The sequence below is a fragment of the Sorghum bicolor genome, chromosome 3, assembly GCF_000003195.3.
Source record: "Sorghum bicolor cultivar BTx623 chromosome 3, Sorghum_bicolor_NCBIv3, whole genome shotgun sequence".
NCBI lineage: Eukaryota > Viridiplantae > Streptophyta > Magnoliopsida > Poales > Poaceae > Sorghum > Sorghum bicolor.
The window spans coordinates 60,909,903-60,928,806 of record NC_012872.2 but is presented as its reverse complement, the minus strand read 5'-3'; the positions used below and the strand labels follow the sequence as shown (position 1 = coordinate 60,928,806).

Below are 18,904 nucleotides of genomic sequence, written 5' to 3'. Positions count from 1 at the left end.
TATGCTTATGCTTGAGTGAATTCTGATGCGGGTCCTTAAACTTTTCTCTATTTCTCACCTAGGTATATATGCTTATGCTTGAGTGAATTCTGATGCGGGTCCTTAAACTTTTCTCTATTTCTCACCTAGGTCCATAAATTTTACTTTTGCTCATCTGGGTCCATAAACTTAGTTTATGTTCTAGCCGTCATTCAAAATAGGCCACACAGGACTCGGCCACCTATGTGACGTCTGATGTGGCCACGGTGACCATAGACCATACAATATATACTGCGTGCTCGCCGTCGAAAGATATTTAAAAATGACAATATGATTTACTAACATTTGTTTGATATTGTAGATGTGCTGATGCATTATTTATAAATCTATAATTAAAATCGAAAGAGTTTAGCTTGCAACAAAACTAATAAAACGTCAAAGTGACCTGTGAGCCCCTCTAGTCATCTGTAGCTAAACGAAAACGTCATCAGAGCATGCATGTTTTCGTGTATATGCGGTAGCTACCTTTACCAGCTGCTCGGCCATGGCCGTCGTCATCCCGGCCGGTTTGCCGTGCGGTTCAACGTCCTCACGCATGCATACGCCCTCCTCGAAACTGTGGACGATTTATGCAACCAACGCCGATGACGAAATCTCAAAAACCGGGTAGCTCGGTTGGCCCTTGGCCGTTTCTTCCTGGGCGCGGTTTACTTTCACTTTCTGCGCCGAGCCGCCGAGCCGAGCGTGCCGGGGGAAACTGTTGCCTTGTTTTCTGCAGAACTGCACAAGCAGAAGCAAGAAGCAGAAGCAGATGATGAATTGATGATGAGAGCTTCGATCAGGTTCCGCCGTTCCGCCTCAGAGCCGTGGTAGAGTATGCAAATGACGCAACGCGCGCGCCTCTCGACGCTGACGGAGCGGCAACTTGCAGGCGGAATTGAACAGAAATGGCGCCGCCCGATCGATGCCGGCCGAGAGAGGATCGCAGGTGGTTGGACCTACATCTTTGTTAGTTACTACAAATGCGATTTGCTCACGTCTGGCTGCTTTATTCAGTCAGGGACAGAATATTTAACCAACTCTCACTGCTCGGCACTGAATTTCCTTGCCTCTGGAAAATGACTCTTTCCCTTTTCTTTAGAACTCTTTTATATAAAACCTACAGTACGCGACAATGCCTGCATTTTGCTCGTCAGAATTGTCGTGCTGATGAGAGTTTCGATCGAGCAGTCCATGTGAGGAGAGCACTGCTCACTGGGGGGCTGGGGGCTATATATACATATATTGATGATTGTACATATATATAATATATGTACACACACTGGCTGGTGTATTATTAATTATAAGAACCTGATTGCACATTGATGCATGATTAAATAATGTACAACAAAGTTTTGTAGGATATGGATTTACGGAAATAAAAACAAGATAAGCATCACGGATACTATGAAAGGTCTAATCACAGAATTGAAATACTTCTATCTACGCGTGTCATTTGATGATTACACAAGCACGTACATATGATTGTGGTTTTTTTTTGTTCCATACGGGTGGCGACATAATTAAAGTGGTTCCATCTGCACTTTGTCTTCAACGTCTAATCAGAACTATATATAAGTTGCCACGAAAAAGAATAAGTATGATATCCAAATCCTGCAGAATAGCGAACTACTAAACTAGAGCGTATATGTATGGTATGTTAACACAGACGAAGACAAAGCTACTACTAGCCATGTGCCTCCCAATCAAATAGTTAAGACAGCAAGTACATTACAACTCCATTACAAATGTACATGCTTTGGAGCAAGTTGAGTTACTTGCCCTTAAACAATGTTACTTTCTTAGGACATTCCCACGGACTATACATATCCACATGTTCTCCCTACCTTATCATATTGCAGACAACTCCCTAAAAAACAAGATGCAGATCGATCATGTCAGCACTCAGCACTACTTCAATTATTTTACTTCCCCAGTGTACTTTTCCTTTCATAGATAAATTAGAGTAGCTTTGCCCTGATATTAGAGCCTAATTAAGCACCATGCATGTGCATAAAATCTATAACCAGGCTAGCACTAGTTTGTCTATGCATGCTTTAATTTACTGTGGGCTGAGGGCTATATACCACCATCTTGTCTGTCACACGTAGCAGCAGACGTAGGTATCTCATTAGTGGTTTCTCAAAAAAGAATCTCATTAAGTACTGGCATGATCCAGACTAGGATGTAGGGAACATCTCCATTAGGTGGGAAAGGAAAAAAAATCAACGAAATACACGTAAACAAGAGCCGAAACAGGGCCACCGGTGCTGACTGTTGAGGAGTTGCAGCAGCACCGGCGCCTAGACGACAAAACCTTCTAACACTATGCTGCATCTATCATCATACTTGGAATTGATCAACACACGCGTCGTTCAATCATGCTAAGGATGGCAGCAGCGCCTTGTGTAAACAATTTCTCTAATTAATAGTCTGGCTAGCCTTGTAAAATTGGTTTCCTATCATCGTCAATGTGGTCCTGATCCCCCATCATCCCATCAGCACACACACAGATTTGCATTGGCGTGGTCTCCTATCTTATTTGAATTATTGAAGGGGGAAACAGATCGATCGACTAATTAATATATACGTGCAGCAATATATATAATAACCATGAAAAATTGAATTTTTAAGGAAATTTAATTAGCGTATATATATCCACTTCACCGTACCATTAACTATCATCATCAGCAACCTGCTGTAGCTTCCTTGTCCTCTTGCTCTGCGCTCTGAGAGGATCTGACTACTCTGAAGAAAGGTTTCACCGACTACTGACGGCTGTTGATGATCGATCAGTCCACTATTTTTTCAGTAAAACTTTGTTGCTTTGTTGCTACCTTCTACCGGGCGCAGTGAATATATATCATTACAGCCCTATGCATGCATGGTGGAATATCATGTGTGCACGTCCAGGAATATAAAGCTACAAAGCTTCCCTGTGATGCCTCAGGGGCTCAGGCCGGCCCTCAGCAGGAGGCTACACCATGCAATGCAACCAAATGCAGACATGCGTGCATGTGAAATTGTGAAGTGAGCACAGGACGATACCTACTGCTCCTCGTGGCCCTTGTTCCTCTCAAAAATGGGCAAAAAAGCGACGGAGGGCGTCCACAGAAAGTTATTACTGCACCCTGATGAAGCGGGCTGCAGGGAGGGCGTGGCAGCCCCGTCAATCTTTTTCCCCTCTTCTGCCTGCTGCAGTGTGCGGTGCCAAAGGCAAACAAAGCTTGCAGAGCCCCAGATCCGAGCCAGACCAGCAGAGAAAGCTGTAGAAACCTTTTTTCCGTGAAAAATCTGTACTCGTGTATTCTACCCGCGAAGTTCGGAGTTTCATACATACGCTGATGATACGCTACTACTGTCAACACTTTCTGTTAAATATAGTATTATTATATCAATGGCTTTGTTCGGCTGACTAAAAAAAGCTAGACGTTGATCCTAACTTACTATGAGTGAAAAACGTTGTTTTATGTCTGAAAGATAGTGTTGATAAGTTCATCATCACGACGACCCGGTTCTGATTTTAAGAACTAAATGCATGAAAAGTGAATAATTTTTTTTGTGTGTTAGCAGAATCTAGCTAACACTGCAGGATACGTGTAACACGTAACAGTGGCGTATATCGATGGATAGATAGTAGATAGATACAAAAGAGGACTATAGATTTTGGGCAAGTATTTATGAGAGCGCGTCATCTGTAGTGGATGCATGTTCATGTGCCGCCCACTCAGCGTCATCTTCCCCAACCGAACACAGTGCCGCACCATCTTTTTCTCAATGAAGATTTTTTCCCCAAAAAAAATATAGAGAGACAGTTAATAAGTAGCTAGGCAAGGGGAGAGAGAGAGAGGAGGAAATACTACCGAAACAGGCATAGCCGCTAGGCATCTATAAAAGAAGCAGCCCATATGCATCCATCAACAGGAGGACCATATCCCACATATGCATGATCGGTGCTGTGTCTCCACCCCGGCCGGCCTATCTCCTCATTCTCCTCCCTCCCGCTGTCCGCTCTCGCATAAGCTAACTCGAACAGCGCGAGAGCTAGCGCTTCCGCGAAGCTCTGGTTGCTGATTGATTGGTCAATCAGTTAGCATAGCTCATCAGCTGAGCAAAGACACTACGACTGCTGCAGGTACTATACCTACTGCACACGCCTCTCTCCTCGTTAGTGTGTTGTATTTGCGTTGCACAGCTCTCTCTGTACTTATGTGGTGGTGGTGGTGGTGGTGGTGGTACTAGACTAGTATTCCAGCATACTAACTAACTCGTAACCAATGTCGTTGGACACAGATATATCCTCTCTCTTTTCTTTACTCGCCTCGCCGGTTGTTCGTCCGGGCGAGTTCTTCATCTCGCTCATCTACACCGGTCGTCGTCGTCGGCGGCTCATCAGCGCCACCGTACCGCCGTTGACGGCGTGCTCTCCAACGACGGCGGCTGTTGGAAGAAGCCGCGTGACGTTGCGCTCCGTCGGCGAAGCGAGAAGCGAGAATCAAGTCCCATCGTTAGCCACATCAATCATCGATCGGTCGCGATTGATAGGGAAGGTATGAACACACACAACAAGTCCAGTATATTATTGCTCCATAATTAGCACACGTGATTTCATGCATCCGAATCCAAATACCATGGCTTAATCAATCACACCTCGCTCCCAGCTGTAGAATTTAACTATATATGGCAGTAAAAATAGTTTGGTGTTACTAGTAGTATAAAAGAAGAAGACCGATCTCTCTCTCTCTCTCTCTCTCTCATGCATGAGCTAGATCTTGTTCTTGTATGTGTAGTTCTTGAAGAACTACATATATATTTACTGCAGTCTCATGGTTTGGTGTGGAAAAGAATACTACATATATAGTATACAGTTGTAATTATGAGGTTCGAGACATCTCCCCCTCCCCCGTCCTTGTCCATCCATCAATGCCATAGCCGTGTACCTGTTTGTTGACGTTCATTCCACAACTCGATTTGCAGATTCCCTCTTCGATGTAGATGGATCGTACCAGTCTTCCTTTCGTACATACGTATGGCCAAGAACTCGTCTAACGCTCGAAGCTTCCTCTTTTGTGCAGTGTACAGTCGTATAGCGTCCTCCCAGCAGAATCCCTGCGCCAGTCATTATTTCAGCTTCCTCGGCGGCGGGAGGCGGCGGCGATGGACGCTACCTTTGGCTGGGCCGGCGCCGGCCACCATGTTGACGAATACTTCTCGCGCCAGGCTGCTGCTGGATGCAGTCGGTTCGACATGGACGAGGCCTTCCTTGGGGTGTGCTTTGGGCAGCTCCAGTGCGACGGTGCCCTTATTGGCGGCGGCGGCGGCGACGCCGGAGCATGCCAGGTGAGCTCGAATGCGTGTGCCATCGAAGGCGGCGGCGCGGGTATGGACGGCGACCCGCTCGCGTTCTTGAGCGCGGGGACGGGGGATGTCTTCGACGCTGGCCTACTCGACGCGGCGCTCGCCTTCACCCGGGAGCTCGGATACGGCGGGGCGGTGTCCAACGGCGGCGCCATGCTCTCCAGCTACAGCGGTACAACCGGCGGAAACATATCCTCCGGGGAGTCAAACAACTATAGCGGCGGCGGCGGCGGCGGCCACGACGCCGAGGTGGTGTCGCCGACGTCCATCATGTCACAAACCACCACGGCGCCGCCGCCGTTGACGTTTACCCACGCGTCATCCCACTCACAGCAGGCGGCACACGGCCACCGCGTCAAGAGGAAGGTCGACGTGAGCGACGAGTTCCCGGCGACCGCCATCGCAACAACAACAACCACCGCACCGCCACCGGCGCCGTTCCCGCGGCCTGCCGGCGGTGGCGCGAAGCGGCGTGCCGCGGCGACGAGCATCAGCTTCGGCGGCGGCGCCCATGTCGCGCGCGATCCCAGCGCGGGGTACGAGCCGGACATGGAGGCGATGGCGCAGGTGAAGGAGATGATCTACCGCGCGGCGGCGATGCGGCCCGTGAACCTGGGACCCGAGGTGATCGCCGCGGCGGCCGCGGAGAAGCCCCGGCGGAAGAACGTGCGCATCTCGAGCGACCCGCAGACGGTGGCGGCGCGGCTGCGGCGGGAGCGCGTGAGCGAGCGCCTGCGCGTGCTGCAGAAGCTTGTCCCCGGGGGCAGCAAGATGGACACAGCGTCCATGCTGGACGAGGCGGCGAGCTACCTCAAGTTCCTCAAGTCTCAGGTCCAGGCGCTGGAAACCCTAGGCACGACCAACGACACGAGCACCAGCAACAGCACAGCAACAGCAAGCAGGTCGCAGCAATACAACTATTACAGCAGCGGCAGCAATAATCCTGGTGGGTTCCTCGGATTTGCAGCAGGAAGGAGCAGTAACATGATTTCTCCAGCTGGGTATGTAAATCCAACAATCGGATCGTCGAATACTAGCAGCAAACTACTGTTGTAGTAACTGTTCCTGTAGTATGACTGTCGTCGTCGTCCAGATCACTCCAGAGTGGACGATATACACATGCATGCATGTTGCTGTTTCATACCTACTGTTTCTTGGTCAGGGTCTCTTTTGTTAGTAGATTACACGGCCGGCCGGCGTACTTACGGTGATGGTATGATCGTATATCATGAGTACTATTAGTACTGCGTATAGTAGATACTAGATACTATAGCACGGTATTTAAGGTTGTAGTTACACATATATGTGCAAATTAAGTTTGGATTCGCCTCATATTGTTAATTAAGTGATAGAGATGCAGCTATACTGCTGTAGTAGTGAGAGAGACTGCATGCAGAACGAGGGAACAATGGTGATGATGAGCAAACTGAAAAATCTAGTAGACAGTGTTTCTTACAAGACCCAATCGCTGATCCAAATGCAATCTAGAACTTTTTACACCTCGGTTTTTTACAGGATGTCGAAGAACGACTAACGCTGTTAAAATTTGTTAAGCTGATCATCAGTTTTATTATTCTAAAACACACACACATATATATATACTCGAATTGCATAACTCGAATTTTCGAAGTCGCATCTATTTAAAATATTTTCAAATACAAAAAACAGTAAAAAGAACATAAATGACACCATGCTAACTAGTATTTCCATGCCTTATTGTTTTCAAGGAAACAATGCATACACACCATATCATTATGAGCACATATGAGACTCTAGGCTGATATATTTTGAGATTGATAAAGTCAAAGTAACCGGATTATTGTAGGCGTGCAGTCCACCTACTAGCTAACACTGAAACAGTAACTAAATGTAAATGCAAGCAATCATGTCAAGTTAGAGATTTACTCCCTCTGCCCCAAAAGGAATGCGAATGTATAGGTTTGGAACAAATCAAACTTTCTTAAGGGCCTGTTTGGTTGCACTTCTACTCTGACTCCCATCGGTAGTTCTGGCAGCAGAACCGAAGGAGCCTTATGGGTGTTGAATAGAGGAGCCAAAACTGTTTTAAATGTACGGAGGAGGAACCATGTTTTGGTGCTCCACTCTTCTAGCTCTGGCTTCAACGAAGGGACAACACTGGCAGAGCCCTTCCAAAAATGATTAAGTTTGACACAATTTATAGAAAAAATAAATATTTATATCTATAAATAGGTATTACCATGAGAATATATTTTACAATCAATCAAGTGAAATACATGCTACGACAAGTTCAGAAAAAAATCAAATGATATTTATTCACCATCGTAAATACTAATGTTTCTTTATATATTTGGTCAAACTTTGGATTTGTTTAACTGATCAGCAAATGAGAATTACTTTTTTTTGATTGGGGTGGGGTGGGGGTGGGGGGGGGGGGGAGGGGGAGAGGGAGAGGGAGAGGGAGAGGGAGAGGGAGAGGGTGTAAAAACTTAGATGGACAAGTTCCTATACAAGGAACATAGCCAACCGAGTCGATCTTGCCTCATTTGTTGCATAGGAGTACTAGATATATATGTGCAAGTCGCCAGTGGTCACAAATTAAACCCGGTGTGGTGCCCGCGATGCGACCGAAAACAACGACAGCTGATTCTATCATCGCTGGATACAGCATGAGGCTGGCAATCTTGCTAGCCAAATGCCCAAATTGCATATACATATATATATATTCCTGCTTCTACTTTTGTGCATGATTAACCACTTTTCCTCGCCCCTTTTGCGTCCAACCCAACGAAATATCTTTTTCCTGCTAGTAGCTGAACGCAAAAAGGGAGAGGGAGCGAGATACGCAGCGCCTAGGTAGGCTAGCCGGCCAGAGAGCTTTCTGATCAACAAAGACGAGAGATGCTATATCTATCTATATCTTGCTAAATTCATATCTCAGCTCTCGTCTTTTTATCCTGGAGCTGGAGTATCTCTATCATCAACCGATGCTGGGCCAGGTCTTTTATATCTGATCGATCAACAAAGCACGGGAATACGGCCGGGATTATGTTAGTAACTTAACATGGAAAGGGCCTTTTGCTGACGATGCCTTTTTATCCCAGCGAGCTGGCCTTGATCATGCATGCATCTATATATATATGGACTGTCAGCGTTTTCCTACTACTGTCAAGTCATGCATCGTCGATCTTGATATGCATTGCATTTGCAAAAGCTAATCTAGCTAGTAGAAGGAGGGGGAAAACCCTAGACGAGGGAATGCACGCTCGATGTCGCTGGGCGCCATGCCATGCATGAGCATCACACCGGCGCCGTTCATCTCTTCCATACTACTACTAGCTAGCTAGGCGCGCGCAGTGGGCTCTGTACCTGTTGCGATCGCTAGTGGCGTTAACTGATGATGAGGGGTGGAAGGAATGAATCATGGCACATATGATTAAGTGCCCAAGGCAGCACGTACGTATGGGAGTTTGGGCACGTCCTTTTCCTATACTCGATCATCGGTGCTCTTCTCTCTCTCTCATGAGTTCTCTTCTCCTGTAGAGTACTGTCCTGTCCCTCTCTCCTCTTTCTTTGCTGTCTCGTTCGTTCGTTCGTTCGTGTCAAAGCATCGAACAACGAAAGTCTTCGTTATGTGTGTGCGCCGCTGCTATGATAGCACAGTAGTACGTGCAGCTAGCTAGAGCTAGAGGGTGAGTAGCACAGCACTGCACAGTGCAGCTTGCATCACGCATGCACTTTTACAGGGCGCTTTTGGGCAAACTAGTAGCCCTATATATCAATAGCCGATCGAGCCGGTGGGTGGAGGAACGGCATCGACCGACGACCGGGGCCAGCCGCCGGCCGGGCACCACATTGTAGGGCCTATATACCCTGGTTGTTGGGCTGCCCGATGCCAAAAGACATTCCCTTTGGGGCTGACCCCCATGCCTGCAAAGTGTGGGAAGCAGCGCGCGCTGGCGCTGGCTCTGGCGCTCTGCCAACGCCGCGTCCGCTCCCCGCCCCCTGAATTCTTGTCGAGACCAATGCAAGGCGTGCGCCTTGAGAAGAACACCGGCCGGCCCTCATCCGTCAGTCCGGCTCCAAAAGGCGCGTGCGGCCCGCCCTCCCTGCAGCGCGTTTGCTCCCCACATGCACGCACGAATCCTGCTGCTACTCTACTAGGGCCGACTGGCAGCTGGTCACCCGGCTGCATGCACGCACGGCGCGCGCTCTAGCTCTCGCCCGGCACGGTAAAATCCACAGGGACGACTGGCCATGGAGAGGCATGCAGCGTAACATATACGGGACTTTTGTTACCTTTTTTCCATTTTTTACTGGAGCTATGCAGTAGTACTACTAGCTAGGCGGAGGGAAAGGTGCACGTACCTGCGCCTACAGCCCGACATGCATGCACCCTTCTTTTTTGAGGACTTTGTACAGTACGATCCTTGGTTTGGTTTTGGTTTGACTGGTCATTATTTCCGCTGGGCCGCCTCAGCTTAATTAATTTTCTAAACAATCTGTACGAGAACACTTTATCAGTTGTGTTAAAAAATAAAATCTGATCCAAGAACTCCATCATCTACGTCTCTAGAGCAGGAAGTCATCAACCACCTGCAAAGGCACGAAGCGAAGCGAAGCACGCGACGGAACGAACGGATCTCGACGATTTTCCGCCGCGCGCGTTGGCCAGAATTCAGACATGCGCGCTCGAAATTTCTTTTTGGCTCCACCCAATTTTCCCCTCGGCCGCCGCCCCTTCGCGATTTCAGGAAAGTTTCAGTTTCTCTCGTCGTCGGCTCGTCGCGGTGGCCCCGCGCCCCCGGCCCGCCGACTCTCTCGATCGGCAGATTCGGCGGCGGTTCCGTGTGCGTAGTGGCGTCGTTGAAAAGACGATCGAGCCGGCCGGCAAGTGACGATATGGGAGGGAGGTGTGTGTTGACTGCTGATCACGATCGATCATATCGCTCCATCCATCCAGTGGGAAAAGGGAGAATAAGATGTTGCAGGCAGGCTAGCTCTTTTGATGCTTATGATTGCAGCAACGGACTTCATCGCTAGGCCGTATTTGACCAGATGCGTCGAAAGAACTAATGCCAGGGAATTTATTTTATTATTAAGATAATGATGCACGTACACGTTACTACTAGTGTTTTTCAGAGTTTCATTTTGTTTCAAGGAAAATAGAGTATATATAGTACGGCCATGCGTTTTACACTATATATATGATGCAGGGTCGACCGTTTTAGTCGTCACATTTGATCTTTGGATCTGGCTGTATATGTGTATATATGTGCTGCATGTGCAGGGTTGACAAGAAAAGGTTGAAGGGGGTCGGGACTACATCATCCTACAGGCAGAGACAGTGGGCGTAAGGCTATCATGACCCGCGGGCATGCGATGTGCATGCATGCATGCGGCACACGTACTTTTGACAAAAATGCAATTCGGATCGCTGAAATGACGACCTCTGGTGTCTGTGTGCATGCATGCCTGGTTGACATTGGCTGGCATGCACGAGATCCAGGAATTGAGCTTGTTCAAGATCAACGGATGATGCAATCTGCCTGCCTTTGTGCCTAGATTTCTCCACGGTTTCTCCATGATTCGAGGAAAATAGCAATAAAATGGATGTTGCATCGATAGGCGAACAGTGCCGGCCCTGAGGGGGTGCGAACGGGGCGGCCGTTCTAGGCCCTCGACGCTACTGGGCCCTTCCTATATACGAGTATGCTGTATTAGTATTAGAAGTACTAGTATATTTAGTTTAGTTAGCCAAAAATCCAAAGATTAAGAAGGCAACAGCAACACGTATGTTGAGATTAAGGCTACTAGGCTTAGAGCCCAGCCCAAGAGGCCTCCTATGATGCGCAGCAATAGTACTTCATAAGTGAACGTTTCAGCTTCAACGATCAATAAACGGCTATTACGTGTGCGTATAGATTTTTTTCTAACTCTAAATTTCGACGAGCCGTCGATTGCGGACCGCCGCCGGTTCCCATCGCCGAATGCCGACCGCCCGGCTCGCCGCACTCGACGCTTTTGCCGCCTGCTGAATTAGTAGGTTCTCTTCGCTTCTTTTTTAGTCTATCAATTGATACTCAAATTCATTCATCAGCATACACTAATCATACATGAATAATTTTGTTTTTAATAGATCATATTATTTCGTATGAATTTTGCTTTGATACATGTTGAGTGTCAAAAAAATATATGTACATATTGATATTTTTTTATAATGTTTCTAGAGGGCTCTAAGTTTTGATTGGGCTCCAGGTCCAGAATTTCTCAGGACCGGCCCTGTAGGCGAAGTATATGTATCATTATCAACAAGAATTTTCTTTTTTAGGAAACTCAACAAGAAATTTTGCTCAAGTGACATTTTTAGGGTGACACCTCTAGACTCTGTATAGTATGATCAGGGAGTCAGGTCCGGTACAATAGCAGATCGAGGCAGTTTCTCAACCTTACTACCACTACCGGAATCTGAAATGTTTCTTTTTTGTCACTTGACAAAAAAGTTCTTTGTCGAATGCCGTGTTAAGCATGTATTAGGGCTACACGAAACTTACATGAGCATTGGCATAAGCATCTCATCTCATAAGCATTTCATGTGTTTGTGCGATATTTTATATGCATCTTTTAAGTGTGAATTAATGATCATAATTATCATGCCATGTCTACAAATATTGTGATGTTTAAATTAAATTGTTTTAGACTTAAACATAATTTAGAAATTTAAGTAGCATATATTTTTGGAGCACTAGATTTGAAAGAATTGAATTAAATTCAAATATCACAAAATGGATTTATTTCAAACCTAGAACTAACTTTAATTTGTAATTCAAAATTCATTTAGATTCTTGATTTGTACCTTAAAGCAGAGTTATAGAAAATTTTATTTCGAACAACTTTTATTTTTGGGTCGACTTCTGAAAATATTTTTAAATTGATTTTAAAAAAAACTTGGTAAAAAAAAACACTCGGCAATGATCTTGTAGCTAAAGCCGAGCGAGGATTCAACGTGCACACGGACCATTAAGGCTAACGCTGTGACGCGCTTTGCATACCTTGTAGTTGTAGCTCCGCCCCACTGTCGGGTAGCAAACAAACTAGCCCTGGCCTGGTGCCAAAACTCAGGGTGAGCCCGAATAGAGGCTACATAAAATACTAAATGTAGATAAAAGTAATAATAAAATAATTAATTATACAGTTTACTTATAACTTGTAAGACGAATTTTTTGAATCTGGTTAGTCCATGATTGAATACTATTTATCAAATATAAATAAAAGTGCTACTATTTATATTTTGTAAAAAAAAAGTTTGGAAGTAACAAGACAGGCAGGATCTTGGTTGGCGGTTTCAGTCAGGGCACGGCCGGCAGGTGCGCGTGACGTCACGGCTGATTCGATCAAGAACCGCCCATGAATGAAGCGACGGCCGCGTCCCTCTTTTCTGTCGAGAGAAGAGGCCGGCGTCGCGAAGCTTCTATCCAGAGCACTTGCGCGTCGCATCACGGTCGTTACGCATTGAATTCCGCGTGTTTCGTCAAACAAAAGGGGGTATCCGATCGAGCGATGCAGCACAAGTTGCTACCCGTGCTGTCACAGGGGACAAGTTGTTACAGGTTTTAGTTCACAACACAAGGCTGAAGGCACAAGACCAATGCGTTGGCAAAGGCCCCGTCCCGTCCCGGCTCTTTTCCTGTGACAACTTGTTCACACCATTTGCTGTGATGTCCTCTTCAGTACCAACCACCGTCCACCGTCCATTCCCATCCTACCCTAGCCAGGCATCCCGCGGATCATTATTGCCTATCAACAATTCACCATGCATCACATCAAACCCTGATATGCCCAGTGCCCATTTCCCCCTATCCAAAATGGATGCAGATCAAGCACAAGATGCGCCTGCCTCATCGACCTGCACCTTCTGCGCATGCACACTAGATAGCTGCCAGGGCCCACCTATTAGTCTAGGAGTACCACTCGATCAATCATTCAGGAAGCATCTGCACAAACCCTAACGCGACAACAATAACAGACTAGCCACAGAGCTGCCTAATCACAATAAGGCCTTGTTTAGTTCCGAAAAGATTTCGGATTTCGGTAAATATTATCTAATTATGGACTAACTAGGATCAAAAGATTCGTCTCGCAATTTCCAGCTAAACTGTGTAATTAGTTTTTGCTTTCGTCTATATTTAATGCTTCATGCATGTGCCGCAAGATTCGATGTGACGGGAAATCTTGAAAACTTTTTGCTTTTTGGGGTGAACTAAACAAGGCCTAATTCCAAGGCAGACAGCGACAGCAGTTCAAGTAGACTGATGCGCATGGAATAGTTATACCTCCATCACAAAACAAATCAATTCCTAGAATCACCTAGAGTCAAACTATCAAACTATCTTAGATTTGACCAGATTTATAGGAAAGAGTAGTATCATCTATGACACCAAAGAGTTATATTATGAGAATATATTTAATTATGTATCTAACGATGCTAATTTGGTATTACACGTATTGGTGCTTTTTTCCATAAGTTTGATCAAAGTTTAAAATGGTGAGTATTACAGACTCTAGAGTTGATTTATTTCAGGTCGGAGGTAGTGCATACTCCTGCTCTAGTAACCTCTCTAGTTCAACATGACAGAACACCGTGCTTAGGCACATGATACTCAACACAAGTAATTTTTTTTCACTCTTTAGACAGTTTACATAGTTGGAAGTATCTTGACTGTACACAACATGAGCCACGGAAGTTTACAGGTTTGGGGGGGAACAAATGATGCTCCGAGAGACACGTGTTGCTCAATACACATCATTCAGACAACTCTTATCACACAATTACTGAACACAGATATGTGGGGATAACCTACCTGCAGGCAGGCTTAATGAGCGAGCTTGAAGTAGAGTATGAGAAGGATGGCCAGAACGAGAGCCGTGATAATTCCCCCAATGATCCACTTGTTCCTATCCATCCTCTTTGACATTGCAGCCAGGATCTTCTTGCTCTTGCCAATGTTATCATCGACTCCATGCAACTATGAGCAAGAGGGTATCAATCTCAGTAATACACACAAATATGAAAGTTCTAACACATGAACGTGCGCACACAACACAAAGCAGATCAACATACCAAGAATGTACGCCATGGTGCAGTATTTTAGCCAACACAATTTTGTGATTATAGATTAAAATACATCGGCATTCCTCAAATTTGTTCAGTTGTGTCAGCTACGTACCTGAACAAATTTGCATATTTGGGTCCTAAACTTACTAGGCAGTATTAATGATTAAAATACATCGGCACTCCTCAATTTTGTGTTTACTTAGCATCTATACAGCATCCATGTCAGCGTGTTTTTACAATTCACATTCAAACATGACAGCTGATGACAAAAATAAAAGATCCAGTGGAACCTACATGTCATCCCGTAACATCATTTTTCTCTCCGATGTCCATGCTGGCCAGCCACATCGGCAATCACAGTGGCACAATTAAAACCCAGATATGCATATCAATATTTCAGGGATCTAGGTGACACTGTCAAACAAGTTTAGGGGCCACTGGTCTACTTTGCTCTTTAGATTACCTATAATGAACTCATTACAGCTGCAGATGTATAATTCTGAGATTCAATTTCAACAAGGAATGGGGTTACATGTGTTGCATGCACCTTTTTTTACTAAGGATCTTTCCCTTTTTAATGTAATCACCAACCCTTTGCACCAAAATTCCATAGCCATCCATATAGTAAAGACATCACACATAATGCAGAACAAATGCATGCTCACCCTTCACGAAATGTACTATAAGTCCTACACGTGTTCAAGAAAATACAACACCAGTCTAATCTTTCCTGAAGTACAACATAATCTTTAACTTTTATGCGATCAAATATAATCTTTAATGTGTGCAAAAGCACAAGACAGTCTAAATTCCTGAAGTACCACCCTCTGTCCCAAATTATAGGCCATTTTACCTTTTCCAAGTACATAGCTTTTGCTACACACCTTGATATACAATGTCTACATATATAATAAAAGTTGTGTATCTAGAAAAGCCAAAACGACCTATAAATTGGAAGGGAGGGAGATCTAATCTTCACTCCAATTAATTAATGTAGCAAAACAATATTAAGTATCCATATGGAGTGATGAGATAGAGTCACTTAGGTCACGAATAAAAAAAAACTAATCTGGATCGTCAAAAAAATAAAAAGGAGAATGGTGATGAGTTATTTGGGAGAGAGATTTAGAGATTGTAGCCCAGCACATCTAACAGAATATTTGAACAATTTCTTTCTAAAACACACAGGAAATATTGGCGTCATTATATTGAGGAGAAAAGGGTCCACCAATAACACATAAAACCAACAAACAAAATAAGGAAGAAAAAAACATAAAGTAAAAAAAATTAAACACACATTCAACACCAATAATACAAATCACTAAGATTTCAACAGTGAACCACAAAAGAAGAAACCAGTAGATAACTAACATTTAATTTTCATAAAAAAGTTCTGCACAAAACAAAATCCAAGGTGAGCTTGCTATGAATAAAGCCAAGATAGAGCACACTCATGAACTAAACTAGTAGTGCTGTTATACAGGTCTTGTTAGCAAGAATTATTGCAGTTTTCAACCTGTAAAATCAGAAAATGACCGGAAAGTAAATCTATATAATACGTAGAGCTGTTGAGACAGGTACATACAGTAGTATGAGCATGTAGTAGTGACTGTCGCTGTTGGTGAAGGTCCTGAAGAATTGAGACACCAAGTTCTTCTGTCTCCAACATAGTTCTTCGGCTCTCTTTAATTCTGTCAGTGGACTGATTCAGTCTTTCAGTTGTCATCATCAATCTTCCCCTCTGATCAGTAGACACCTGAACCATGGGAGAGTCCCCCAAGTATGACATGAGTAAAAAAACTGTAAGAAGTCTGAGACAAAAGGCCTCAATAAATCAAACCAGCATAAACAAAATAAATGCAACAGGAATGTCAAGGCAGCAGTCCTATTGTACACTGACATTGAGGACTAAGAAACAAAGGTAATCCAATCACTTTACTAGATATTAAACAACATTCCAAAACAACTAATGAACTTATAGTTCCTTAAGTTCAGCTGGTGCCAGAACTATTGTATTACCTGAGGAACATTTCTTATGTAAATAGATATTGACAGGTAACTTACTATAGGGCAATATTATCTTTGTAAAAAAAATAGGGCATATTATCATGTGATTTACTTTTGTAAGACTACAGAAGTATGTTCTCGAGATAAGAACAGGAAAGTCATCCATCACATATAAATTTCTTTTTATCAATGTAATGGTTCTATCTTATTTAGTGACAAACAGAATATTACAGAGATATAGGATGAGACAAAGGATTTCTTGCTTCTATCATGTCTAACACTGTTTTCATTCATCCATTACCAATAATAAAAATGGTCGCAGTAAGGGTAACCCTATGCTACCAACATCATAAAACTTAAGTGAAGCACAGTTAGTTAAGAGCCACAAAGGGAGGTAAAGGTGATCAGCCACACAGATGCCAATTGGTGGTGTAGTATAAGGTACAGTATTAAGAATCTGAATCAAAATTTAAAAATATAAGTATATCTGGATGAAAAGGCGAAACTATCTGATATATACAACTAAATTTGAATATGTATATTTCCTATAGAACAAAAGTTGTAATCGTGTCATCTAAGCATGTAAGATAAGGAAAGCCATCAATTAAACTTGATGGCCAGATATGCATGAGTGAGAAGTGAGAACATATATGAACATACTGGCAGGATCCAGAAAGAGAGCCATAGTGCTAAAACTTGGACATCTAAAATTTTTTAAAAAAAGTGGAAGGCCAATATGTAATGTAGTAATCCGGCTGGATTTACCAACATGCACATGTAAACCATTCATTGAACTAATTCCTATTCACATGTCCCATTGTTACAATGATGCACAATGTTGCAAGCAAAATGCAACTAAATAACAGATATAGCACCATCAATCATTTATACTGTATAACTAATATTCCACCCATCTATAGGTATAATGATACTGAGGGAAAAAAAGAAAAGTTCTTGATCATTTCAGTGCAAACCAAATCACCTGATATGAAATACCACATCCACATTTAAAAGTACAAACACATATATGTAACAGTTATTTCTAGCTCACAGACATTGGACCTATGACATTTTTGTTCTGATGCAATCAATAATAAATGCCCTGATGTGATATGCTATGCATTGAAGCATTAAGCATAGCTCAACGCTTTGTAGACACAGTCCTGAAAAGGTCCTAGTATTAAGCTCACCGCAAGAGTATCAGCCATTCCAGACTCCAGGAGCTCCTCCCGGGTAGCCTGCCTGGCATTGGGCGCTGATATCCTCTTAAGCTCACTCTTGACGTTGTTAAGGTCAGATTTATACTCCCTCAGCTTTGCAAGCAAACCAGCCTTTATGCTAGGCTGTAGGCTCCTTGCCTCCAGGTCCATCTTCCGAATCTGCAAACAAATAAAACGAAAAAATAAAATTACTCTCCCCCAAACCCCCCCAAATGAAGACCAAGGCACATAAACATCCCACAACTCCCTCGGAACACCAAAACTGAAACGAAGGAAACGAAAGGTCCTTGATCTCTACTTTTCTACACATTCCTCAAATCAATTGAGCAGGTCGATGTCTTATATCCAGTTAGCCAAGGGGATCCCTAGAATAGAATGCGTTGCGGAATCTATTTACCAGCGATTCAGCTTCCTCGATGCCGGATTGGATCTCGGACAGCTTCTGCTTCTTCTTCTCTGCGTATAGCCCACCAAATCAGACCAAAACAATCAACAAAAGCAGGCGCTCCCCAACGAAATCCAAAGGGGGGTCATATCAAACATGGGAATCTTTGCTTACCTCCATCGAGGGCGGAGGCAGCGGTGCACTTGCGGGAGAGCGAGGCGGAGGCCTCGCAGTACTGCCTCTCGTATCCCTCGAACACCTCGCTCATGGCTGCTGCCCGCGGCTCGCCTAGATCTCTACAAATCCCGTAGCTTAATCACCCCGGCGGAAACGATCCGACAGCGGCGAGTTCGCGGCCACCGGATCGAGCAGGTGGCAGAGGCGAATTCGACGGGGACTCGATCCGCGTGGCTCCGCGAGGGGAAATTTGGGGGCAGCTACGTCTTTGATCGGGTCAGGATTGCCGAGCCCAATAGAGAAGAGATTAGCACATTGGCGCTGTTTGTTCCTACTAGAGACTGCGTGGTAGGCCCGGGTGGTGAGTTGTTGTCGTGGGCTTAGCAAGCGGCTGACGGTTGCCGCAGGGACCCGGAACAAACCCAGCTGAACCCGGATCCGGAACAAAACCAGCTGAACCCGGACCGTATATTAGATTATTATATAGGCACTATTTGTCTAAAATAACCGTATGTTATATTTAAACTTAAAAATCCAATATATATTTATAGAACTTATCTAAAAATTATAAATCTAATTCTGTTAGACTCCGTAGCATATACTCCCTCCGTCCCAAAATAATACTATTTCTAGCATATTTCAGAC

The 18,904-nt window shown here is 44.5% G+C and overlaps 2 protein-coding genes across 3 annotated transcripts; one reads left to right on the top strand and one right to left on the bottom strand.

The window, feature by feature from the left end:
• LOC8059164 (transcription factor bHLH84) lies at nt 3,877-6,708 on the top strand. Of its 2 annotated transcripts, none has more exons than XM_021455624.1 (3): nt 3,877-4,153; nt 4,312-4,568; nt 4,996-6,708. In XM_021455624.1, the coding sequence occupies exon 3, from the start codon at nt 5,176-5,178 to the stop codon at nt 6,430-6,432; it is 1,257 nt and encodes a 418-aa protein (XP_021311299.1). In that variant the 5' UTR covers nt 3,877-4,153; nt 4,312-4,568; nt 4,996-5,175; the 3' UTR covers nt 6,433-6,708. The 2 variants fall into 2 exon arrangements, with proteins under 2 accessions (XP_021311299.1, XP_021311298.1); XM_021455623.1 differs by having other exon boundaries at nt 3,880-4,153; nt 5,094-6,708.
• On the bottom strand, nt 14,013-18,604 carry LOC8069769 (vesicle transport v-SNARE 13). Its single transcript, XM_002456185.2, has 5 exons — nt 18,257-18,604; nt 18,095-18,153; nt 17,668-17,856; nt 16,056-16,226; nt 14,013-14,381 (listed from the first exon to the last, which is right to left on the bottom strand). Exons 1-5 carry the CDS (start codon nt 18,348-18,350, stop codon nt 14,229-14,231), a joined length of 666 nt encoding a protein of 221 aa, XP_002456230.1. The 5' UTR covers nt 18,351-18,604; the 3' UTR covers nt 14,013-14,228.

Bases quoted from the DNA above. Each gene is read 5' to 3' on its own strand.
- LOC8059164 (XM_021455624.1), top strand. From the start codon at position 5,176: ATGGACGCTACCTTTGGCTGGGCCGGCGCCGGCCACCATGTTGACGAA.
- LOC8069769 (XM_002456185.2), bottom strand. From the start codon at position 18,350: ATGAGCGAGGTGTTCGAGGGATACGAGAGGCAGTACTGCGAGGCCTCC. The intron at 17,857-18,094 runs GTAAATAGATTC...ATTTGTTTGCAG, and splicing joins TCGAGGAAGCTGAATCGCTG to ATTCGGAAGATGGACCTGGA. The intron at 14,382-16,055 runs GTATGTACCTGT...TCTTGCTCATAG, and splicing joins TACTACATGCTCATACTACT to TTGCATGGAGTCGATGATAA.